Genomic DNA, 24293 nt, shown 5'->3' with positions numbered 1-24293 from the left:
AGGATTGGGGCAGATCACTATTACTGCCCATGTGCAGACGCTGCTGTATACACTGCTACTGTGCTGGGGCGGCTGTAGTGTTACACCTGAGGATTGGGGCAGATCCCTATTACTGCCCATGTGCAGACGCTGCTGTATATACTGCTACTGTGCTGGGGCGGCTGTAGTGTTACACCTGAGGATTGGGGCAGATCCCTATTACTACCCATGTGCAGACGCTGCTGTATATACTGCTACTGTGCTGGGGCGGCTGTAGTGTTACACCTGAGGATTGGGGCAGATCACTATTACTGCCCATGTGCAGACGCTGCTGTATATACTGCTACTGTGCTGGGGCGGCTGTAGTGTTACACCTGAGGATTGGGGCAGATCACTATTACTGCCCATGTGCAGACGCTGCTGTTTATACTGCTACTGTGCTGGGGCGGCTGTAGTGTTACACCTGAGGATTGGGGCAGATCACTATTACTGCCCATGTGCAGACGCTGCTGTATATACTGCTACTGTGCTGGGGCGGCTGTAGTATTACACCTGAGGATTGGGCCAGATCCCCTATTACTACCCCTGTACAGACGCTGCTGTATATACTGTTTCTTTGTATCTAGTGTATCTGCTTTTGTTATAATGATGATGGAATTGATACATTGTGATACATTACTTTGTGATGCTGGGTACACACTGTATAATAGGCTGATCAGTGTCAGTAATTGTATGATCTGACTAATTGTAAAGTGTGTACGAGCACCGATTATCTGGATGACTGAATCTTCCATCCTGTGTAAAGCTGGGTACACACCTATACAATTGACCCAATATCTGGTGAATGGCTGATGATTGTATACAGTAGGTGTGTGTGCAGTATACAGTAGGTGTGTGTGCAGTATACAGTAGGTGTGTGTGCAGTATACAGTAGGTGTGTATGCAGAGTAGGGTGTGTATGCAGTATACAGTAGGTGTGTATGCAGAGTAGGTGTGTATGCAGTATTCAGTAGGTGTGTATACAGTAGGTGTGTATGCAGTATACAGTAGATGTGTATGCAGTAGGTGTGTATGCAGTATACAGAGTGGTGTGTATGTAGTATACAGTAGGTGTGTATACAGTAGATGTGTGTGCAGTATACAGTAGGTGTGTATGCAGTATAGAGTAGGTGTGTATACAGTAGGTGTGTATGCAGTATACAGTAGGTGTGTATACAGTAGGTGTGTGTGCAGTTTACAGTAGGTGTGTGCAGTATACAGTAGGTGTGTATACAGTAGTTGTGTATGCAGAATACAGTAGGTATGTGTGCAGTATACAGTAGGTCTGTATACAGTAGTTGTGTATGCAGTAGACAGTAGGTGTGTATACATTAGGTGTGTATGCAGTATACAGTAGGTGTGTATGCAGTATACAGTAGGTGTGTATGCAGTATACAGTAGGTGTGTATGCAGTAGGTGTGTGTGTGCAGTATACAGTAGGTGTGTATACAGTAGGTGTGTATGCAGTATACAGTAGGTGTGTATACAGTATACAGTAGGTGTGTATATACTATAGTAGGTGTGTGTGCAGTATACAGCAGGTGTGTATGCAGTATACAGTAGGTGTGTATACAGTATACAGTAGGTGTGTGTGCAGTATACAGTAGGTCTGTATACAGTAGTTGTGTATGCAGTAGACAGTAGGTGTTTATACAGTAGGTGTGTATACAGAATACAGTAGGTGTGTGTGCAGTATATAGTAGGTGTGTATACAGTAGGTGTGTGTGCAGTATACAGTAGGTGTGTATACAGTAGGTGTGTGCAGTATACAGTAGGTGTGTGTGTGCAGTATACAGTAGGTCTGTATACACTAGTTGTGTATGCAGTAGACAGTAGGTGTGTATACAGTAGGTGTGTATGCAGTATACAGTAGGTGTGTATACAGTATACAGTAGGTGTGTATACAGTAGGTGTGTGTGCAGTATACAGTAGGTGTGTATACAGTAGGTGTGTATGCAGTATACAGTAGGTGTGTATACAGTATACAGTAGGTGTGTATACAGTAGGTGTGTGTGCAGTATACAGTAGGTGTGTATACAGTAGGTGTGTATGCAGTATACAGTAGGTGTGTATGCAATATACAGTAGGTGTGTGTATACAGTAGATGTGTGTGCAGTATACAGTAGGTGTGTATGCAGTATACAGTAGGTGTGTGTATACAGTATATGTGTGTGCAGTATACAGTAGGTGTGTGTACAGTAGTTGTGTATGTAGTATACAGTAGGTGTGTATGCAGTATACAGTAGGTGTGTATACAGTATACAGTAGGTGTGTATGAAGTATACAGTAGGTGTGTATGCAGTATACAGTAGGAGTGTATGCAGTAGTTGTGTATGCAGTATACAGTAGGTGTGTATATACAGTAGGTGTGTGTGCAGTATACAGTAGGTGTGTGTGCAGTATACAGTAGTTGTGTATGCAGTAGTTGTGTATGCAGTATACAGTAGGTGTGTATACAGTAGGTGTGTGTGCAGTATACAGTAGGTGTGTATGCAGTATACAGTAGGTGTGTGTGCAGTATGCAGTAGTTATGTATGCAGTATACAGTAGGTGTGTATATACAGTAGGTGTGTATGCAGTATACAGTAGGTGTGTATACAGTAGTTGTGTATGCAGTATACAGTAGGTGTGTATGCAGTATACAGTAGGTCTGTATACAGTAGTTGTGTATGCAGTATACAGTAGGTGTGTATACAGTAGGTGTGTGTGCAGTATACAGTAGGTGTGTATGCAGTATACAGTAGGTGTGTATACAGTAGTTGTGTATGCAGTATACAGTAGGTGTGTATACACTAGGTGTGTATACAGTAGTTGTGTATGCAGTATACAGTAGGTGTGTATACAGTAGTTGTGTATGCAGTATACAGTAGGTCTGTGTGCAGTATACAGTAGGTGTGTATACAGTATACAGTAGGTGTGTGTACAGTAGTTGTGTATGCAGTATACAGTAGGTGTGTGTGCAGTATGCAGTAGGTGTGTATAAAGTAGTTGTGTATGCAGTATACAGTAGGTGTGTATGCAGTATACAGTAGGTGTGTAGACAGTAGTTGTGTATGCAGTATACAGTAGGTGTGTGTGCAGTATACAGTAGGTGTGTATGCAGTATACAGTAGGTGTGTAGACAGTAGTTGTGTATGCAGTATACAGTAGGTGTGTATGCAGTATACAGTAGGTGTGTATACAGTAGTTGTGTATGCAGTATACAGTAGTTGTGTATGCAGTATACAGTAGGTGTGTGTGCAGTATACAGTAGGTGTGTATGCAGTATACAGTAGGTGTGTAGATAGTAGTTGTGTATGCAGTATACAGTAGGTGTGTATGCAGTATACAGTAGGTGTGTATACAGTAGTTGTGTATGCAGTATACAGTAGGTGTGTGTGCAGTATACAGTAGGTGTGTAGACAGTAGTTGTGTATGCAGTATACAGTAGGTGTGTATACAGTAGGTGTGTATGCAGTATACAGTAGGTGTGTATGCAGTATACAGTAGGTGTGTATACAGTAGGTGTGTATGCAGTATACAGTAGGTGTGTGTGCAGTATACAGTAGGTGTGTATGCAGTATACAGTAGGTGTGTATACAGTAGGTGTGTATGCAGTATACAGTAGGTGTGTGTGCAGTATACAGTAGGTGTGTATGCAGTATACAGTAGGTGTGTAGACAGTAGTTGTGTATGCAGTATACAGTAGGTGTGTATACAGTAGGTGTGTATGCAGTATACAGTAGTTGTGTATGCAGTATACAGTAGGTGTGTAGACAGTAGTTGTGTATGCAGTATACAGTAGGTGTGTATGCAGTATACAGTAGGTGTGTATACAGTAGGTGTGTATGCAGTATACAGTAGGTGTGTAGACTAGTTGTGTATGCAGTATACAGTAGGTGTGTATGCAGTATACAGTAGGTGTGTATACAGTAGGTGTGTATGCAGTATACAGTAGGTGTGTAGACAGTAGTTGTGTATGCAGTATACAGTAGGTGTGTATACAGTAGGTGTGTATGCAGTATACAGTAGGTGTGTATACAGTAGTTGTGTATGCAGTATACAGTAGGTGTGTAGACAGTAGTTGTGTATGCAGTATACAGTAGGTGTGTATACAGTAGGTGTGTATGCAGTATACAGTAGGTGTGTATACAGTAGGTGTGTATGCAGTATACAGTAGGTGTGTATACAGTATACAGTAGGTGTGTGTACAGTAGTTGTGTATGCAGTATACAGTAGGTGTGTGTGCAGTATGCAGTAGGTGTGTATAAAGTAGTTGTGTATGCAGTATACAGTAGGTGTGTATGCAGTATACAGTAGGTGTGTAGACAGTAGTTGTGTATGCAGTATACAGTAGGTGTGTGTGCAGTATACAGTAGGTGTGTATGCAGTATACAGTAGGTGTGTAGACAGTAGTTGTGTATGCAGTATACAGTAGATGTGTATGCAGTATACAGTAGGTGTGTATACAGTAGTTGTGTATGCAGTATACAGTAGGTGTGTGTGCAGTATACAGTAGGTGTGTATGCAGTATACAGTAGGTGTGTAGATAGTAGTTGTGTATGCAGTATACAGTAGGTGTGTATGCAGTATACAGTAGGTGTGTATGCAGTATACAGTAGGTGTGTATACAGTAGTTGTGTATGCAGTATACAGTAGGTGTGTGTGCAGTATACAGTAGGTGTGTAGACAGTAGTTGTGTATGCAGTATACAGTAGGTGTGTATACAGTAGGTGTGTATGCAGTATACAGTAGGTGTGTATGCAGTATACAGTAGGTGTGTGTGCAGTATACAGTAGGTGTGTATGCAGTATACAGTAGGTGTGTAGACAGTAGTTGTGTATGCAGTATACAGTAGGTGTGTATACAGTAGGTGTGTATGCAGTATACAGTAGTTGTGTATGCAGTATACAGTAGGTGTGTAGACAGTAGTTGTGTATGCAGTATACAGTAGGTGTGTATGCAGTATACAGTAGGTGTGTATACAGTAGGTGTGTATGCAGTATACAGTAGGTGTGTAGACAGTAGTTGTGTATGCAGTATACAGTAGGTGTGTATGCAGTATACAGTAGGTGTGTATACAGTAGGTGTGTATGCAGTATACAGTAGGTGTGTAGACAGTAGTTGTGTATGCAGTATACAGTAGGTGTGTATACAGTAGGTGTGTATGCAGTATACAGTAGGTGTGTATACAGTAGTTGTGTATGCAGTATACAGTAGGTGTGTAGACAGTAGTTGTGTATGCAGTATACAGTAGGTGTGTATACAGTAGGTGTGTATGCAGTATACAGTAGGTGTGTATACAGTAGGTGTGTATGCAGTATACAGTAGGTGTGTATACAGTAGTTGTGTATGCAGTATACAGTAGGTGTGTAGACAGTAGGTGTGTATGCAGTATACAGTAGGTGTGTATGCAGTATACAGTAGGTGTGTATACAGTAGGTGTGTATGCAGTATACAGTAGGTGTGTATACAGTAGTTGTGTATGCAGTATACAGTAGGTGTGTAGACAGTAGGTGTGTATGCAGTATACAGTAGGTGTGTATGCAGTATACAGTAGGTGTGTAGACAGTAGGTGTGTATGCAGTATACAGTAGGTGTGTATACAGTAGTTGTGTATGCAGTATACAGTAGGTGTGTAGACAGTAGGTGTGTATGCAGTATACAGTAGGTGTGTATACAGTAGTTGTGTATGCAGTATACAGTAGGTGTGTATGCAGTATACAGTAGGTGTGTATACAGTAGGTGTGTATGCAGTATACAGTAGGTGTGTATGCAGTATACAGTAGGTGTGTATACAGTATACAGTAGGTGTGTATGCAGTATACAGTAGGTGTGTATACAGTAGGTGTGTATGCAGTATACAGTAGGTGTGTATGCAGTATACAGTAGGTGTGTATACAGTAGTTGTGTATGCAGTATACAGTAGGTGTGTATGCAGTATACAGTAGGTGTGTATGCAGTATACAGTAGGTGTGTATACAGTAGGTGTGTATGCAGTATACAGTAGGTGTGTATGCAGTATACAGTAGGTGTGTATGCAGTATACAGTAGGTGTGTATACAGTAGGTGTGTATGCAGTATACAGTAGGTGTGTATGCAGTATACAGTAGGTGTGTATACAGTATACAGTAGGTGTGTATACAGTAGGTGTGTATGCAGTATACAGTAGGTGTGTATACAGTAGGTGTGTATGCAGTATACAGTAGGTGTGTATACAGTAGGTGTGTATGCAGTATACAGTAGTTGTGTATGCAGTATACAGTAGGTGTGTATGCAGTATACAGTAGGTGTGTATACAGTATACAGTAGGTGTGTATGCAGTATACAGTAGGTGTGTATACAGTAGGTGTGTATGCAGTATACAGTAGGTGTGTATACAGTAGGTGTGTATACAGTAGGTGTGTATACAGTAGGTGTGTATGCAGTATACAGTAGGTGTGTATACAGTAGGTGTGTATGCAGTATACAGTAGGTGTGTATACAGTAGGTGTGTATACAGTAGGTGTGTATACAGTAGGTGTGTATGCAGTATACAGTAGGTGTGTATACAGTAGGTGTGTATGCAGTATACAGTAGGTGTGTATACAGTAGGTGTGTATGCAGTATACAGTAGGTGTGTATACAGTAGGTGTGTATGCAGTATACAGTAGGTGTGTATGCAGTATACAGTAGGTGTGTATACAGTAGGTGTGTATGCAGTATACAGTAGGTGTGTATGCAGTATACAGTAGGTGTGTATACAGTAGGTGTGTATGCAGTATACAGTAGGTGTGTATGCAGTATACAGTAGGTGTGTATACAGTAGTTGTGTATGCAGTATACAGTAGGTGTGTATGCAGTATACAGTAGGTGTGTATACAGTAGGTGTGTATGCAGTATACAGTAGGTGTGTATGCAGTATACAGTAGGTGTGTATACAGTAGGTGTGTATGCAGTATACAGTAGGTGTGTATACATTAGGTGTGTATGCAGTATACAGTAGGTGTGTATACAGCGCTGCTTCAATGGTCAGATCAGGAGATCGCTTTTTATATACGGGTTACTATTTCTCGCAGTCGCATAGAGGAGCCGCTGCGGTCAGTGCTGCCGCAGCTCGTACAGAGTGTGTATCCAGGCCTAGTGATACCATTGTGCCGATATCACGCAAATCATTGTGCACAATATATGACCTGTCAATCACTCTGCGGCTGTATCCTCACTGCAACTGCGATCGCAACAGTTCCATGGGGCGCGCACATTGCGGGGATAATTCAGCTTGGATCGCTTAAGTGATCCTAACCGCAGTTTCCCGATAATTGTGCAGAGAAGGACCTGCGGTTAGATTGCAGGATTGCGAACGCCTCGGCCTGATTGACAGGCGCATGCGCAGTTTGCTGATAATCGCTCGGTTGCTTGACCATCGCCCACTGCGTACAAATATGATTTAGGCCCAGTATTTCCATGCCATCATTAGGGCAGATAATAGCCAGGATGGGAAAGAACGATTGTGCGGTGTGTGTGCGCGCACGATATCGGCCGCTCCCTGTAGTGTTTGCACGCAGAAACAATGGTGAATTAGACAGCGCGGTAAGTGCAGAGTGAATGGTGCCCCCCGGCAGATGATCAGGTGCTCCTGGCTGCTGCAGTGACCGTCGCTCCTCCCCAGCGCAGGCAGCTGCACAGGTGTGAGTGTCACTGTCATCCCGGCCGGGGATGGAGGGGACCCTGGCAGAGTGACGGGGGAGAGCACGCAGCCTGGGATACACTGAGCAGCTGTGAGTCAGGGAGGAGGCTGGTCCATGATGCTGGTTTCCTCCCATCGCTCAGACTCGGCTGCAGGAGGGTGAGAGAGAGAAACAGCTGAGAAAAGGCTGCTGTGCCTTATCAGAGCACCCCAATAACACCCCCTCCTCCCCCCCTGTTTATGTGACCGGGGGCCCTGAGATGGATTTGGAGGTGAGTAGCCCTCCTGCCTGCTGGCTGCCTTCCCTGCCCCCTGCTGCCTTTTCTGCATGAATGAATGGATCAAGCGATGATGCTAGCTCATCCTCTTATGGCTGCCAGGTTAGTGCTGAGGCTTTCTCTGTGTTCTATGTGTGTGTGTGTGTGTCTGTGACCTTGCAGAGCCGTGTACACATGTGCCCTGCTCAGATGGCAGGGCAGTAAGGGGCATCGCTCGGTGCAGGCTGTAGGACGCACTCTGCATTGTGACACATTGTGCTGCGGACTTGCTGCTGGTCCCCCCCCCCCCACTCCGTGCTTTGCCAGGAATGATGGTTAAATTACAATGCGTCATCCCCGGGTGTCACCTACATGTGTGTGTGGTGCCTGTAGGTGTGCGGATGGTGTCTTGTAGCCACGTTCGGCTGCTTTGTTGCATACGGCTCTGCGTTGTGCACTGGCGTGCAGTTTCTAGGGTGTGTCTTCTCTTTTTTTGTGTGTGTCTAGTTTGAGTAGCGTTCCTGGCAGTGCGACTGTGAAGTTGTGCGCTGGCCGGAGTCTGCACGCAGCGTCAGCTGCCCTACTCTCTGGGGTATGAGCAGGTGGATGCAGCAGCCGGGGGCGTATGTTCCTCCCAGACTATTACTCTTTCTCCTGAGGATTGGGCTTTCACTTACCCCAGAAGGTAGGTTACCATGAAACAAACAGCTGTAATTACAGGCTGCATATCACCTGTGTACAGAAGAGGTTCTCAGCCTGTGTACCCCCAAGGGGCACCTCATATATAATCAATCAGTAATTGTGACTCAGCCACAGCAGTAACGAGCATACAGATTAGTCAGAAGGGACGCATAAGCAATGGCTGAAGGTAGCGGATACTTTACTTAGGGCGCTTGGTGTTAACGGACTCACCTGGTAAAAGATTCGCTGCCACACCTTGTTACCTGCTGGAGTGATGCTTGTGTGACCCTGCTATAAGGTGTAAATAACTAGAGAAGATAACAACATGTAGTGACAATGAGATTATTACTATATACACCAGGCATGTCCAAACTGCGGCCCTCCAGCTGTTGTGAAACTACATATCCCAGCATGCCCTGACACAGTTTTTCCGTCAGAGAATGCTAAAGCTGTGTCAGGGCATGCTGGGATGTGTAGTTTCTCAACAGCTGGAGGGCCGCAGTTTGGACATGCCTGATATACACAGTCACGTTATTATGACCACCAGATAATAGCCAGCTGGGTTTCTGAACTGTCATGTTAGACACGCGTCTGGTGGCCCCCAGGTTCATTGGGGGTCATTCCGAGTTGATCGCTCGCTAGCAGTTTTTAGCAGCCGTGCAAACGCTATGCCGCCGCCCACTGGGAGTGTATTTTAGCTTAGCAGAAGTGCGACCGAAAGGATCGCAGAGCGGCTACTAAAAAAAATATTGTGCAGTTTCAGAGTAGCTCAAAACCTACTCAGCGCTTGAGATCACTTCAGATTGTTCAGTTCCTGTTTTGACGTCACAAACGCGCCCTGCGTTCGCCCAGCCACTCCCCCGTTTCTCCAGTCACTCCTGTGTTTTTATCTGGCACGCCTGCGTTTTTTCGAACACTCCCTGAAAACGGTCAGTTGACACCCAGAAACGCCAACTTCCTGTCAATCTCTCTGCGGCCAGCAGTGCGACTGAAAAGCTTCGCTAGACTTTGTGTGAAACTACATCGGCCGTTGTGAAAGTACGTTGCGCGTGTGCACTGCGCCGCATACGCATGCATAGAAGTGCCAGATTTTCCCTTAATCGCAGCACAGTGAACATTTTTAGCTAGCGATCAACTTGGAATGACCCCCATTGTGACGGTGAGCTGCTCCACAGTAGCGCGTTGGTCGGCCCTCACACATCTTTGTTGCCGACATTCACCTCCCTCAATGGCACGTGGTGCTCCGCAATTTCCACGACAGTTATTCACAGTGGTGCAATTTGTCCAGACGATTCCCTGTCACCACAGGGTTACTCACTGTGGATAAATCGCCCCTTTTACCCATGACAGCAACGAGTGATATGTGTGCAGACGGCCTATCGCACACCTTATATACCCACCAGGGCAGCGCACGACACATGGTGTACTTCATGGGCTACGTGCTGACGTCACATGTAGGAGGTGATCCTATAGAGTGTAAGCTTGCGAGCAGGGCCCTCCTACCTCTATGTCTGTCTGTCTGTTTTTACCTAGTTTTGTTCTATCACTATTGTTCTAATTGTAAAGCGCAACGGAATATGCTGCGCTATGTAAGAAACTGTTAATAAATAAGTAAATCATAATAATATGACTCGACCGTGTAGTATTCAGTAAGTAAGCGGCACCAGTGTCACAGCATGGCTGATGGCAGAGTACCTGGCGGCGCAGCTTCTGCTGGTAAATCAGGACAGGAACGCGTGGGGCAGAGGTTGGCGGGGCAGCGCCAGTGGTTGTTTACCTTCCGTGTTGCTAGAGTAAGAGGCCCCACCGTGATAAGAAGTATACAGGCCGGGAGTGGGTCAGGGAGACTTGTCTGGAATAAATATTGCCAAAAATAAAAGCCAACAAAAACATCATCATTCATTACTCAGCGCCGCTAATACTTTGGTCTTTGCTAATGCTGATAAAACTGAAGGGCCAGGCCGACATCCCCAGCCACTAGCGTAGCGTCCAGTCACTGGGGAGCCAGCTGTGCCAGCTATCATACCCCTGGTGCAGGAGTGACCTGGGTGCTGCCTGTGGGTGATCTGCATGTCCCATGGGCAGATGTGTGTGCTCACGTCCCATTCCGGGCCTCCTTAATTCTCCCTCTTAGCCCACCGTGCAGATGCGTGTGTATCTATTTTGGCACCCTCTCCCCATCACCCGTCTCCCCTTTAGCCTGCGTGCCTGACCCTGTCCTGAAACAGCGGCCCTGCGACTCTCTCTCCCCGCTGACCGCTGTGACTGTTTGCTGTTGTATGGCTTTGGCTGCATTCATCTTTGCTGGTAATGAGTGTCTGTACAATTCCCCTGCTGCTGGCTCGCTGTTGCATCCTGCTTCCCTGGCACATCTCTGTCTCTGCACCATTGATAAAGTCATGTGTCAGAGCCGGTGATTTGCTGAGGACTGCAGACTAGGCCGTGCCCCTCACACAGGATCTCTGCCCGTTACCTGTAGTTAGGTCCCCCCTCTCCGATAACCGATGTGCTTCCTCTCTATGCCCTTGCCCGTGCTTTAGGCTGTGGTTGTGATTGTCGTTTGTATTGTGCTGTTTTTTTTATTTTTTTCATTATTTTTAATGTAGCATTTAAAAGTGCGGAATAACCGAGAAAAAGAATCTCCTTTTTGAAAATGTTCTTATCTTCTTTTTCCCTCCCGTAGCACAGCAAGTAACTCGAACCGAAGCTCTCCCACCTGCTCTCCCATCCTGCGCAAGCGCTCCCGCTCCCCGACTCCCCAGCAGAGCGAGGGAGAAATCATGGTGGAGAAAAGCTCAGACCACTCGTCAGACAAATCTCCCCCAACCCCTGAGCCGGGAGTGCAGCGCAGCGGCTCGTCTCAGTCAGGACGGAGCGGAGGCAAAAATTCCAAGGTACGTGCTGCTTGCGCTCCGGCTGCGCTGTGTTCTTGGTTATTTTTTATTGTCTCACCCTGCTGATGTGGGGCTCAAGATTTTCCCAGGTAGCTGCAGATGGTTAATGAAGGTGTGTCTTTTTCCCTGTCACTTACTGTACTGTACTTGTGTAATAGCTTCTTCCTCAGCTGTTCCCTGTTGCTCCTACATCTGGAAGTAACATTGCCTCGGAGAGGAATCTACTATGACCCCCTCCTTGAAGGAGACTGTTAATTGGAGCGCCTACCTAATTAGCTGGACTTGAGCATCTGCATATGACCGCTTAGAACCTTACCGGCGCTGCATTTGCGCCGTAGAGGCTGCTCTCTATTTATGGAAAGAATGGTACTATGTACAAGAGGACATGTAGCCGTTCTATTCCAGCAGCACACACAATACAAGATATTTAGTAGTACTCACCTGTTCCGCTCGTAGTTTATCCTCTATCTAGAAACACCAGGCCTTTCCCGCAGGACAAGGCAGACGGTCAGTTCTTATATGGAGTATTGCATACAGCGCAGCCATGTTTTCCCGGCGAGTGGAGCAGTGCATCGCTGGAAGTATCCGGGCTGTCGCTGGGACTTGTAGTACGGTGCCTATAAAAAGTATTCATCCTTTTGACGTCTTGTACATTGTATTTCCTATTTTCTGACCTCATGTTTTGAACCGGGGTTTAGTCAGGAATTCACACCACAGAGCAGCAGAAAATTCAGTACTCTAATGTCAAGGGATAAAGTGTTGCGTGAGGTACACTAAAATATGCCACGGCTCTATCAAGTTGTCATCATCACTTATTTTATAAGGCCCACCAATACTCTGCAGCGCCACCTAGGTGGTATAACAAATCATGCAGAACGGGAACCATGCGTAGAAGCAGAATAAGGACACGCAAGGTTGACTGAGAAGATACAGACACAAGGCCGAGGCCTTCACCGCGTACATTATTAGTTGAATGGAGGCCAACAGTAAACACTTCAGATGTTCCAGGTTTTTTTTTTACAATAAATACATTTCTCTGTGAGAGGCATTATCATTGATATAGTGCATAGCCAACAAGTGCTTCATCATGAAGATCAAAGAACATTCATAGCAAATCATACTATGATTAATAGAAAAGCAACGATCAAAGGAAGGCTATAAAAATATTTCAAAAAAACATTTAATATTCCATGGAGCACTGTAAGAAAGAAGTCTGAATGTGTCAAAAATATGCTGGCATGTAGAAGTAGCCACGTGTGAGGCAGGCCAGCAACAGGCATTCTACTAGTCCGGCAAGTTACTGTACGTCTTTCCACGGCAGAGAGGGGATACACTGCTTATATACAGCGATAATCCAGACTCTTCCCAAATTGGGGCATCATGGGTGGGTGACAAATAAGGAAACTGCTGTTGAGGAACTTGCATGGAACCTGAATAGCGTTTATGTTCTGAATCCAAGATGATTGGTTTGGCCTGAACGCTGGCGACTGTGTTTGGAGATGTCAGCACAAGCTCTCTAATCAGGGGTGGAACTCTGCATGGCCAGGGTCTGTAGCAGCATTTGGCAGAGGGCCGGATAATGCTCGGAAAAGCAGAGCGAGGGTATCAGGAGGGTGGGCCAGCCATTCTGGCCCCATGCAGTGGAGGTAGTTCTGCTACAGTCCCTACCATACGGTGTAGTGGTAACATTGTGCTGTTGGGATGTTTTTCTATGTCAGGGACTGGAATACTAAGGACAAATGGGCGAGGCAAAATATGGATATTTCTTCAAGGAAAACTTTTCCGCAGTCTGCAAGATAAATGGCATATTGACCCAAATCTTAGCGCAAGACCTACTATAGTTTGGCTTAAACCCAAAACCAATTAAGATCATGCCATGTGCCGGACGGAGGGAAGCCTTGACCCCCATCTGGAATCTGAGAATTGCAGCGCTTCAGCTGTAGCGCAACGTACAGTGTTGAGAATCGCAGGTGAGACCCGAACCTGTGAAGACCGACCCAGCAATTTAACATTAATTACGGAGTATTGTGTGTTTGAGGCTTGGGAAATATTAGTGAATACTGTAAATGCATTATTAGGACATGATGTTAGAGAATGTGAGAAGTGTGAAAATAGGGTGATCCTCATTAAAGCCGCTGTAATTGCTGTAAGTGGTATTAGAACGGTCTTTTATCAGCAGGGCTGAGTCACACTGGATATATGATTTAGCACATTGTAGCTATTGTCATGTACACTGCATTGTTGCACCCTGTGCTATGGACTCACACAAGTTATGTGCAACCAGCGGCCGTCCAGCCAGACACCGTACACAATGGCGACAGAGTCCTGGTTATTTAGTGATGTGCAGGTGTCACAATTTCAAAGCTTTAAGTTCATTAAAGGAACGTTGAAGGTTTAGGAGGTTTCATTGTTGCACTTTGAGTGTTGTGTGCAAGATGGAAAACGCTACAGCGCTAACTAGTAGTCCCGTCCAGGCTGCAGCACGTGTGGTGTCTAATGGCTTGTCTTTATCAAGTCACACGTGTATCTTCTGGTCAGGTGTTAGCGGACGTCCGGATGATTCTCACGGCTGTCATGCAGGATAGAAAGCGAGCCCGCCGTCTTCCTGGGTGATGGCAAAATTGCTGTTATTGCTGTTTGTGCGGAGTGTGATTACTTGTGCGGCCTGTTCCTGTGCCGCTAGCCTCACGTGTCAGGACGACCTTAGTAATGACCTTCATCCCTGCTCTGCTTTATAGTTTGTTGCATTACAATTGTTAGCCTAGTGCCTCTGCTCAGATTACTATGTGTTTGTGTTATGTGAATTTTCTATACATTTCTAGTACATCCATCAGTAACCCAGTCTTGTTTTTACTTAGAAGATATAGGTTCAGAGTCATACTTGGATAAGAATAATTACACAGGACCTTGTGTGACGTTACCGGACCGTGGGGTATAGGTAATAAGGCGCCATTTCTGCAAAGCGGCAGCTAATAATGTAGATTTAAAGCAGAAATAATTGTAAAAGCAAAACCATGTTGCTTTTGCCATCTAAATTATTGCTACTTTAAATCTACAGCCTTAGGGGGATAGTTATCAAAGATTGGAGAGAGCTAAAGTGGAGAGAGACAAAATACCAACCAATCAGCTTCTGCCATTGTTGAAATGCAGCCTGTAACATGGCAGTCAGGATCTGATTGGTTAGTGATAAGTTTTGATAAATCTCCCCCTTAATCACGGAAATTGCACCCTTTGAATAATTGATCATCATCTCGTGATGTTATTTTTCTTTATGATACTAGAGAGCATCCCATACTGTACATATTTATGTTGTCTTATATCATTTAATAGTTGACATGAATAATCTGCATAAGTTTAGGAAATGTTCTATTCCTCAAGGTTTCACTATTAGACCGATATATAAGGTGTAACCTTGTTTGCAAATATGAAATGCTCTGCAGAATAGGCTGATGTGCACCTGCAGCAATAAGGTATTGTACACAGCGTGAGGTTCCCAGCCATACAGCTACGTGGCTCAGTACATTATATTCCTGCACCAGCAGGCGGGTTATCATTGTCACATACTGGCTGTCATGTGGGGAAGATGAATGTGTGAGAACAAGGGCCCGGCTGAAAATAGATTCTTCCCTCTCTCCGAGCACCGTGCAGCATAAAGGGTGCTCTCCCTGTCTGTGTTTTACACGCCTGTGTCATGTATGTGTGTGTGTGTGTGTGTGAGTAGCACACGTGTTGTCGCTCATTATGAGGCATTCATTGTGCAGTAAGAGAGTGTACAATGCTTTAATGTTGCTTTTGGTGCCTTTTCCCCTGCGAGTTTGTATTTATTACAATACAGTAGTATCGTTGGACTCTACCGGGGAGATAAGCTAGATGCTCCATGTCATCATGGGCAAATAGAACATACTGTACTGCCCCTTGGCATGAGGGGCAAATGGAACATACTCCCCCCCCCCCCCCCCCTTTCCCTTTCTTTAAACCATTCATTCCAAAATAAATCTACCAAGTAAATAATTGTGATATACTGTAAGTGGAAAAGAAGAATGTAAGAAGAATAAGTGATAGAGGGAGGGAAGGCGGAGGGGCCTGCTGGTTATAGGGGTTATTCAGGTTTGTTAGCAAACAAAAAAAGTTAGCAATTGGGCAAAACCATATGCACTGTGTAGGTGGGGCAGATGTAACATGTGCAGAGAGAGTTAGATGTGGGGGGGGGTTATATTGTTTCTGTGCAGGGTAAATACTGGCTGCATTATTTCTACACTGCAATTTAGGTTTCAGTTTGAACACACCCCAATCAAATCTAACTTTCTCTGCACGTTACATCTGCCCCACCTGCAGTGCAGCATGGTAACGCCCAATTGCTGACTTTTTTTGGTAACAAACCTTAGAATGTAAGCTCTCACGAGCAGGGCCCTCTTCCCTCATGTGCTTATACTTTTCTTACAGTACTTTAATAATCCTCAACTGCCCAAATCCCGCAGTTTTTCGGCCACCTTGATACTTATGTCAGTGTCGCCTACTGATGTAGTTATTCTTAGTTACCCTGTACTTGTCCTATATTGTCTTCAACTGTAAGTTGCTGTTTTCCTGTTTTGATTATGTGTATATGTATTCTGTAATTGGGCGCTGCGGAACCCTTGTGGCGCCATATAAATAAAGGATAATAATAATAATAATAATTGGCTTCCAGGGCAGTGTGTTATAAGGCACTACGGGGCCTATTCATGAAGCAGTAAAAAGAGATAGGGAAGTAAGCCTGAGGAGAAGTTGCCCATGGCAACCAATCAGCTTCTCCGTTCAATTGTATAGTATGCAAATTATAAATGTTACTTCAATGCTGATTGGTTGCCATGGGCAACTTCTCCACTGGCTCACTTCTCCACACTTTTCACTGCTTCATGAATGGACCCCCTAGGTTAGTTCTGGCCAGTGGTCATCGTTACCTGCACTAGTCATCTGGTGCTGCCCGGCAATAGTTGCCAGTCTATCCACTGCCCCTAATAACGGCTACTCTAGAATAGCCTTTACTCATAAAGTGCCAAGATATTATACAGTACTGTATACTGCCTGGATCACCATACAGACAGCTTCAGTACTATAACATGAGACAGATAGTAACGACGGCCCTGACAGAACAGGCTTACAGTCTTATCAGGTGTAGGGAACCTGGTAGGGAAGGTGCGAGAAGGGGTAAGAGTAAGGGTTATGGAGAAGGGATGAGGGACAAGGCTCTTTGTATAGAGCGAGTTTGAGTGGAGAAGACGTTAGAACGTCATTGGATGAGCACAACAAGCCGCTGGGTGAGTATGTATGGGTTACATAGGAGATATAGATGAAACAGGCGCTATGGGGGGGCTTACAGGCAAGGCTCGGCACACTGCAATGTATGTGATGCCGGTGGAGTGGCCGACGGAGAGAGGCTCGCAGCGATACGCAGAATTAATTGCAGACGGGACTCTTCCTATTAGGATGGCAAACCCTATGACATTGTCATAGACAAGACTGGACAGTTTAGGAGCTTAGTGGTGTCACGTGTGGGGAAAGTACTCACTGTGCGATGCATGGGGAAGGGGCTTTGCGTGTATAGCATCTGAATAAGTGGAAATAATGAGGGGATGGGATGTCACCAAGAGAGAACTTGGTAGTAGATACGGTGATGTGCCATGGACTGTTACAGACGTGATAGACAGAGCTATGGAAGATGACGGAGAGATTACAATCAGTTCAATTTCTCCCGCTTAACTTACAGAGAGCTCAGTCAGCTGAAGGCTGAGAGACCATTTCTGATGTTGGGAATGAGGTCAGTGATAGTGATATAGGCTGTCATCTGGGGCTTATATGTAGGACTCTGTATAATAATAGAGGAGGGTATAAACACAGGACTGTTAGTGGTTTCAAGGTCAGATCTAGGAGGTACAGGAAACCACGGATGATTCTGGCCGAGGCGTTGGTTATATGTGGGGAAGACGGAAACCCAGGCTCTGCCTGTGGACTGTTGGCAGGAGTGAGGCCTGCATCCCCCCCAGGCTCTGCCTGCTGAGGGTGAGGAGTGAGGCCTTCATCCCGCCCCCCAGGCTCTGCCTGCTGAGGGTCAGGAGTGCGGCCTTCATTCCCCCCCAGGCTCTGCCTGCAGAGTGGTGGCAGCAGTGAGGCCTTATTCACCCCAGGCTCTGCCTGCTGAGGGTCAGGAGAGCGGCCTTCTTCCCCCCAGGCTCTGCCTGCTGAGGGTCAAGAGTGAGGCCTTCTTCCCCCTTGGCTCTGCCTGCGGAGGGGTGGCAGGAGTGAGGCCTTCTTCCCCCTTGGCTCTACCTGCAGAGGGGTGGCAGCAGTGAGGCCTTCACTACCCTTTGGCTCTGCCTGCGCGAGGGGTGGCAGGAGTGAGGCCTTCATCACTCCAGGCTCTGCCTTTTGAGGGGTGGCAGCAGTGAGGCCTTAATCACCCCAGGCTCTGCCTGCTGAGGGTCAGGAGTGCGGCCTTCATCACCCCAGGCTCTGCCTGTGAAGGGGTGGCAGGAGTGCGGCCTTCATCACCCCAGGCTCTGCCTGCTGAGGGTCAGGAGTGCGGCCTTCATCACCCCAGGCTCTGCCTGTGGAGGGGTGGCAGGAGTGATGGCTTCATCACCCCAGGCTCTGCCTGCTGAGGGTCAAGAGTGAGGCCTTCTTCCCCCTTGGCTCTGCCTGCGGAGGGGTGGTAGAAGTGAGGCCTTCTTCCCCCTTGGCTCTGCCTGCAGAGGGGTGGCAGCAGTGAGGCCTTCACTACCCTTTGGCTCTGCCTGCGCGAGGGGTGGCAGGAGTGAGGCCTTCATCACTCCAGGCTCTGCCTTTTGAGGGGTGGCAGCAGTGAGGCCTTAATCACCCCAGGCTCTGCCTGCTGAGGGTCAGGAGTGCGGCCTTCATCACCCCAGGCTCTGCCTGTGAAGGGGTGGCAGGAGTGCGGCCTTCATCACCCCAGGCTCTGCCTGCTGAGGGTCAGGAGTGCGGCCTTCATCACCCCAGGCTCTGCCTGTGGAGGGGTGGCAGGAGTGATGGCTTCATCACCCCAGGCTCTGCCTGCTGAGGGTCAAGAGTGAGGCCTTCTTCCCCCTTGGCTCTGCCTGCGGAGGGGTGGTAGAAGTGAGGCCTTCTTCCCCCTTGGCTCTGCCTGCAGAGGGGTGGCAGCAGTGAGGCCTTCACTACCCTTTGGCTCTGCCTGCGCGAGGGGTGGCAGGAGTGAGGCCTTCATCACTCCAGGCTCTGCCTTTTGAGGGGTGGCAGCAGTGAGGCCTTAATCACCCCAGGCTCTGCCTGCTGAGGGTCAGGAGTGCGGCCTTCATCACCCCAGGCTCTGCCTGTGAAGGGGTGGCAGGAGTGCGGCCTTCATCACCCCAGGCTCTGCCTGCTGAGGGTCAGGAGTGCGGCCTTCATCACCCCAGGCTCTGCCTGTGGAGGGGTGGCAGGAGTGATGGCTTCATCACCCCAGGCTCTGCCTGCTGAGGGTCAAGAGTGAGGCCTTCTTCCCCCTTGGCTCTGCCTGCGGAGGGGTGGTAGAAGTGAGGCCTTCTTCCCCCTTGGCTCTGCCTGCAGAGGGGTGGCAGCAGTGAGGCCTTCACTACCCTTTGGCTCTGCCTGCGCGAGGGGTGGCAGGAGTGAGGCCTTCATCACTCCAGGCTCTGCCTTTTGAGGGGTGGCAGCAGTGAGGCCTTAATCACCCCAGGCTCTGCCTGCTGAGGGTCAGGAGTGCGGCCTTCATCACCCCAGGCTCTGCCTGTGAAGGGGTGGCAGGAGTGCGGCCTTCATCACCCCAGGCTCTGCCTGCTGAGGGTCAGGAGTGCGGCCTTCATCACCCCAGGCTCTGCCTGTGGAGGGGTGGCAGGAGTGATGGCTTCATCACCCCAGGCTCTGCCTGCTGAGGGTCAAGAGTGAGGCCTTCTTCCCCCTTGGCTCTGCCTGCGGAGGGGTGGTAGAAGTGAGGCCTTCTTCCCCCTTGGCTCTGCCTGCGGAGGGGTGGTAGAAGTGAGGCCTTCTTCCCCCTTGGCTCTGCCTGCAGAGGGGTGGCAGCAGTGAGGCCTTCACTACCCTTTGGCTCTGCCTGCGCGAGGGGTGGCAGGAGTGAGGCCTTCATCACTCCAGGCTCTGCCTTTTGAGGGGTGGCAGCAGTGAGGCCTTAATCACCCCAGGCTCTGCCTGCTGAGGGTCAGGAGTGCGGCCTTCATCACCCCAGGCTCTGCCTGTGAAGGGGTGGCAGGAGTACGGCCTTCATCACCCCAGGCTCTGCCTGCTGAGGGTCAGGAGTGCGGCCTTCATCACCCCAGGCTCTGCCTGTGGAGGGGTGGCAGGAGTGATGGCTTCATCACCCCAGGCTCTGCCTGCTGACGGTCAGGAGTGATGGCTTCATCACCCCAGGCTCTGCCTGCTGAGGGTCAGGAGTGCGGCCTTCATCACCCCAGGCTCTGCCTGCTGAGGGTCAGGAGTGAGGCCTTCATCCCCCCAGGCTCTGCCTGCTGAGGGTCAGGAGTGAGGCCTTCATCCCCCCAGGCTCTGCCTGCTGAGGGTCAGGAGTGAAGCCTTCATCCCCCCAGGCTCTGCCTGCTGAGGGTCAGGAGTGAAGCCTTCATCCCCCCAGGCTCTGCCTGCTGAGGGTCAGGAGTGATGCCTTCATCCCCCCAGGCTCTGCCCGTGGAGGGGTGACAGGAGGGAGGCCTTCATGTGTAATGCTGTAATTGCGCCAGAGGTTTTCTTCCCCTTCACATAAGAGTGGGACAGGTTAGTGACAGAATGCAGTAGATCAGGCGGCACAGGAGATCCAGCAATACACGCCCTCACCTCTTCCTTTGTAAGGTGGGACTTGCTTATGTGGCATGGGCATGTGCAGTCACCGAAATGTATAGAATACTACATAACTTTGTATTGTTTCAATGTATTGTACAGGCGCAATTGTGGACTTGATCAATTACCATACAATTGCAGAAAGCAGGTCAGGATAATTCTGTAACTTGTAGTTCAGCATAGACACTGGCTTCAGAGCTTGGTACACTGTGCCGTCAGGTTATTAGGATTTTAGCATTTAAGCAGGCACTTACTTGCAGGGATATAGTCTGCCATAGCATAGACCTAGGGATAAGGATTACCGTCCATATGGGCTCTTGTCTGCTCTTTTCCCGGGAATTTGCAGCTAGCTGCGCACACACACCCTCCGTGCGCTGTCTCACTACCAGCCGAGTGAGTGGGAGATACTGAGCCAGTCAGTGCTGTGTGGATGGAAGTTCTCCTTCCCCTACCCTACCCATAGTATGACCATTCCTGTATCTCTATAGAAGCTGCACATTGCTAATCTCCAGCCCGGTGTGTATATGTAAACTGCTCACAGAGTATGTATTACAGTACTGCATTTACCAGCACATTGTTACACATTACACCGTGATACATTGTTACACATTACACAGACTTGTACTGACGTGATACATTGTTACACATTACACAGACCTGTACTTATGTGATACATTGTTACACATTACACAGACCTGTACTTACGCGATACATTGTTACACATTACACAGACTTGTACTTACGCGATACATTGTTACACATTACACAGACCTGTACTTACGTGATACATTGTTACACATTACACAGACTTGTACTTCTTATGTGATACATTGTTACACATTACACAGACTTGTACTGACGTGATTCATTGTTGCACATTACACAGACCTGTACTTACGTGATACATTGTTACACATTACACAGACCTGTACTTACGTGATACATTGTTACACATTACACAGACTTGTACTTACGTGATACATTGTTACACATTACACAGACTTGTACTTACGTGATACATTGTTACACATTACACAGACTTGTACTTACGCGATACATTGTTACACATTACACAGACCTGTACTTGCGTGATACATTGTTACACATTACACAGACCTGTACTTACGTGATACATTGTTACACATTACACAGACTTGTACTTACGTGATACATTGTTACACATTACACAGACCTTACGTGATACATTGTTACACATTTCACAGACTTGTACTTACGTGATACATTGTTACACATTAAACAGACTTGTACTTACGTGATACATTGTTACACATTAAACAGACTTGTACTTACGTGATACATTGTTACACATTACACAGACTTGTACTGACGCGATACATTGTTACACATTACACAGACTTGTACTTACGCGATACATTGTTACACATTACACAGACTTGTACTGACGCGATACATTGTTACACATTACACAGACTTGTACTTACGTGATACATTGTTACACATTACACATACCTGTACTTACGTGATACATTGTTACACATTACACAGACTTGTACTTACGTGATACATTGTTACACATTACACAGACTTGTACTTACGTGATACATTGTTACACATTACATAGACTTGTACTTACGTGATACATTGTTACACATTACACAGACCTGTACTTACGTGATACATTGTTACACATTACACAGACTTGTACTTACGTGATACATTGTTACACATTACATAGACTTGTACTGACGTGATACATTGTTACACATTACATAGACTTGTACTTACGCGATACATTGTTACACATTACACAGACTTGTACTTACGCGATACATTGTTACACATTACACAGACTTGTACTTACGTGATACATTGTTACACATTACACAGACTTGTACTTACGTGATACATTGTTACACATTACATAGACTTGTACTTACGTGATACATTGTTACACATTACACAGACTTGTACTGACGTGATACATTGTTACACATTACACAGACTTGTACTTACGTGATACATTGTTACACATTACACAGACTTGTACTTACGTGATACATTGTTACACATTACACAGACCTGTACTTACGTGATACATTGTTACACATTACATAGACTTGTACTTACGCGATACATTGTTACACATTACACAGACTTGTACTTACGCGATACATTGTTACACATTACACAGACTTGTACTTACGCGATACATTGTTACACATTACACAGACTTGTACTTACGCGATACATTGTTACACATTACACAGACCTGTACTTACGTGATACATTGTTACACATTACACAGACCTGTACTTACGTGATACATTGTTACACATTACACAGACTTGTACTTACGTGATACATTGTTACACATTACACAGACCTGTACTTACGTGATACATTGTTACACATTACACAGACCTGTACTTACGTGATACATTGTTACACATTACACAGAATTGTACTTACGTGATACATTGTTACACATTACACAGACTTGTACTTACGTGATACATTGTTACACATTAAACAGACTTGTACTTACGTGATACATTGTTACACATTACACAGACCTGTACTTACGTGATACATTGTTACACATTACACAGACTTGTACTTACGCGATACATTGTTACACATTACACAGACTTGTACTTACGTGATACATTGTTACACATTACACATACTTGTACTTACGTGATACATTGTTACACATTACATAGACTTGTACTGACGCGATACATTGTTACACATTACACAGACTTGTACTTACGTGATACATTGTTACACATTACACAGACCTGTACTTACGTGATACATTGTTACACATTACACAGACCTGTACTTACGCGATACATTGTTACACATTACACAGACTTGTACTGACGTGATACATTGTTACACATTACACAGACTTGTACTTACGTGATACATTGTTACACATTACACAGACTTGTACTGACGTGATACATTGTTACACATTACACAGACTTGTACTTACGCGATACATTGTTACACATTACACAGACTTGTACTGACGTGATACATTGTTACACATTACACAGACTTGTACTTACGTGATACATTGTTACACATTACACAGACTTGTACTTACGCGATACATTGTTACACATTACACAGACTTGTACTTACGTGATACATTGTTACACATTACACAGACTTGTACTTACGTGATACATTGTTACACATTACATAGACTTGTACTGACGCGATACATTGTTACACATTACACAGACTTGTACTTACGTGATACATTGTTACACATTACACAGACCTGTACTTACGTGATACATTGTTACACATTACACAGACCTGTACTTACGCGATACATTGTTACACATTACACAGACTTGTACTGACGTGATACATTGTTACACATTACACAGACTTGTACTTACGTGATACATTGTTACACATTACACAGACTTGTACTGACGTGATACATTGTTACACATTACACAGACTTGTACTTACGCGATACATTGTTACACATTACACAGACTTGTACTGACGTGATACATTGTTACACATTACACAGACTTGTACTTACGTGATACATTGTTACACATTACACAGACTTGTACTTACGTGATACATTGTTACACATTACACAGACTTGTACTTACGTGATACATTGTTACACATTACATAGACTTGTACTTACGTGATACATTGTTACACATTACACAGACTTGTACTGACGTGATACATTGTTACACATTACACAGACTTGTACTTACGTGATACATTGTTACACATTACACAGACTTGTACTTACGTGATACATTGTTACACATTACACAGACCTGTACTTACGTGATACATTGTTACACATTACATAGACTTGTACTTACGCGATACATTGTTACACATTACACAGACTTGTACTTACGCGATACATTGTTACACATTACACAGACTTGTACTTACGCGATACATTGTTACACATTACACAGACTTGTACTTACGCGATACATTGTTACACATTACACA

At 46.0% G+C, this 24293-nt stretch overlaps 1 protein-coding gene across 9 annotated transcripts in view; it reads left to right on the top strand.

The window, feature by feature from the left end:
• The window catches only part of GRAMD1B (GRAM domain containing 1B), a 662311-nt gene that overhangs the window by 295676 nt on the left and 342342 nt on the right, over window positions 1-24293 (top strand). For 7 of the 9 annotated variants that reach the window (XM_063943811.1, XM_063943810.1, XM_063943812.1 and 4 more), the window contains one exon: window positions 11285-11495. In XM_063943811.1, coding sequence (XP_063799881.1) covers window positions 11285-11495 — 211 coding nt within the window. The other 2 variants (XM_063943816.1, XM_063943813.1) reach the window with 2 other exon arrangements.

The sequence above is a fragment of the Pseudophryne corroboree genome, chromosome 10 (genome assembly GCF_028390025.1).
Source record: "Pseudophryne corroboree isolate aPseCor3 chromosome 10, aPseCor3.hap2, whole genome shotgun sequence".
Lineage (NCBI taxonomy): Eukaryota > Metazoa > Chordata > Amphibia > Anura > Myobatrachidae > Pseudophryne > Pseudophryne corroboree.
This window is presented reverse-complemented; position numbering and strand designations above follow the sequence as displayed.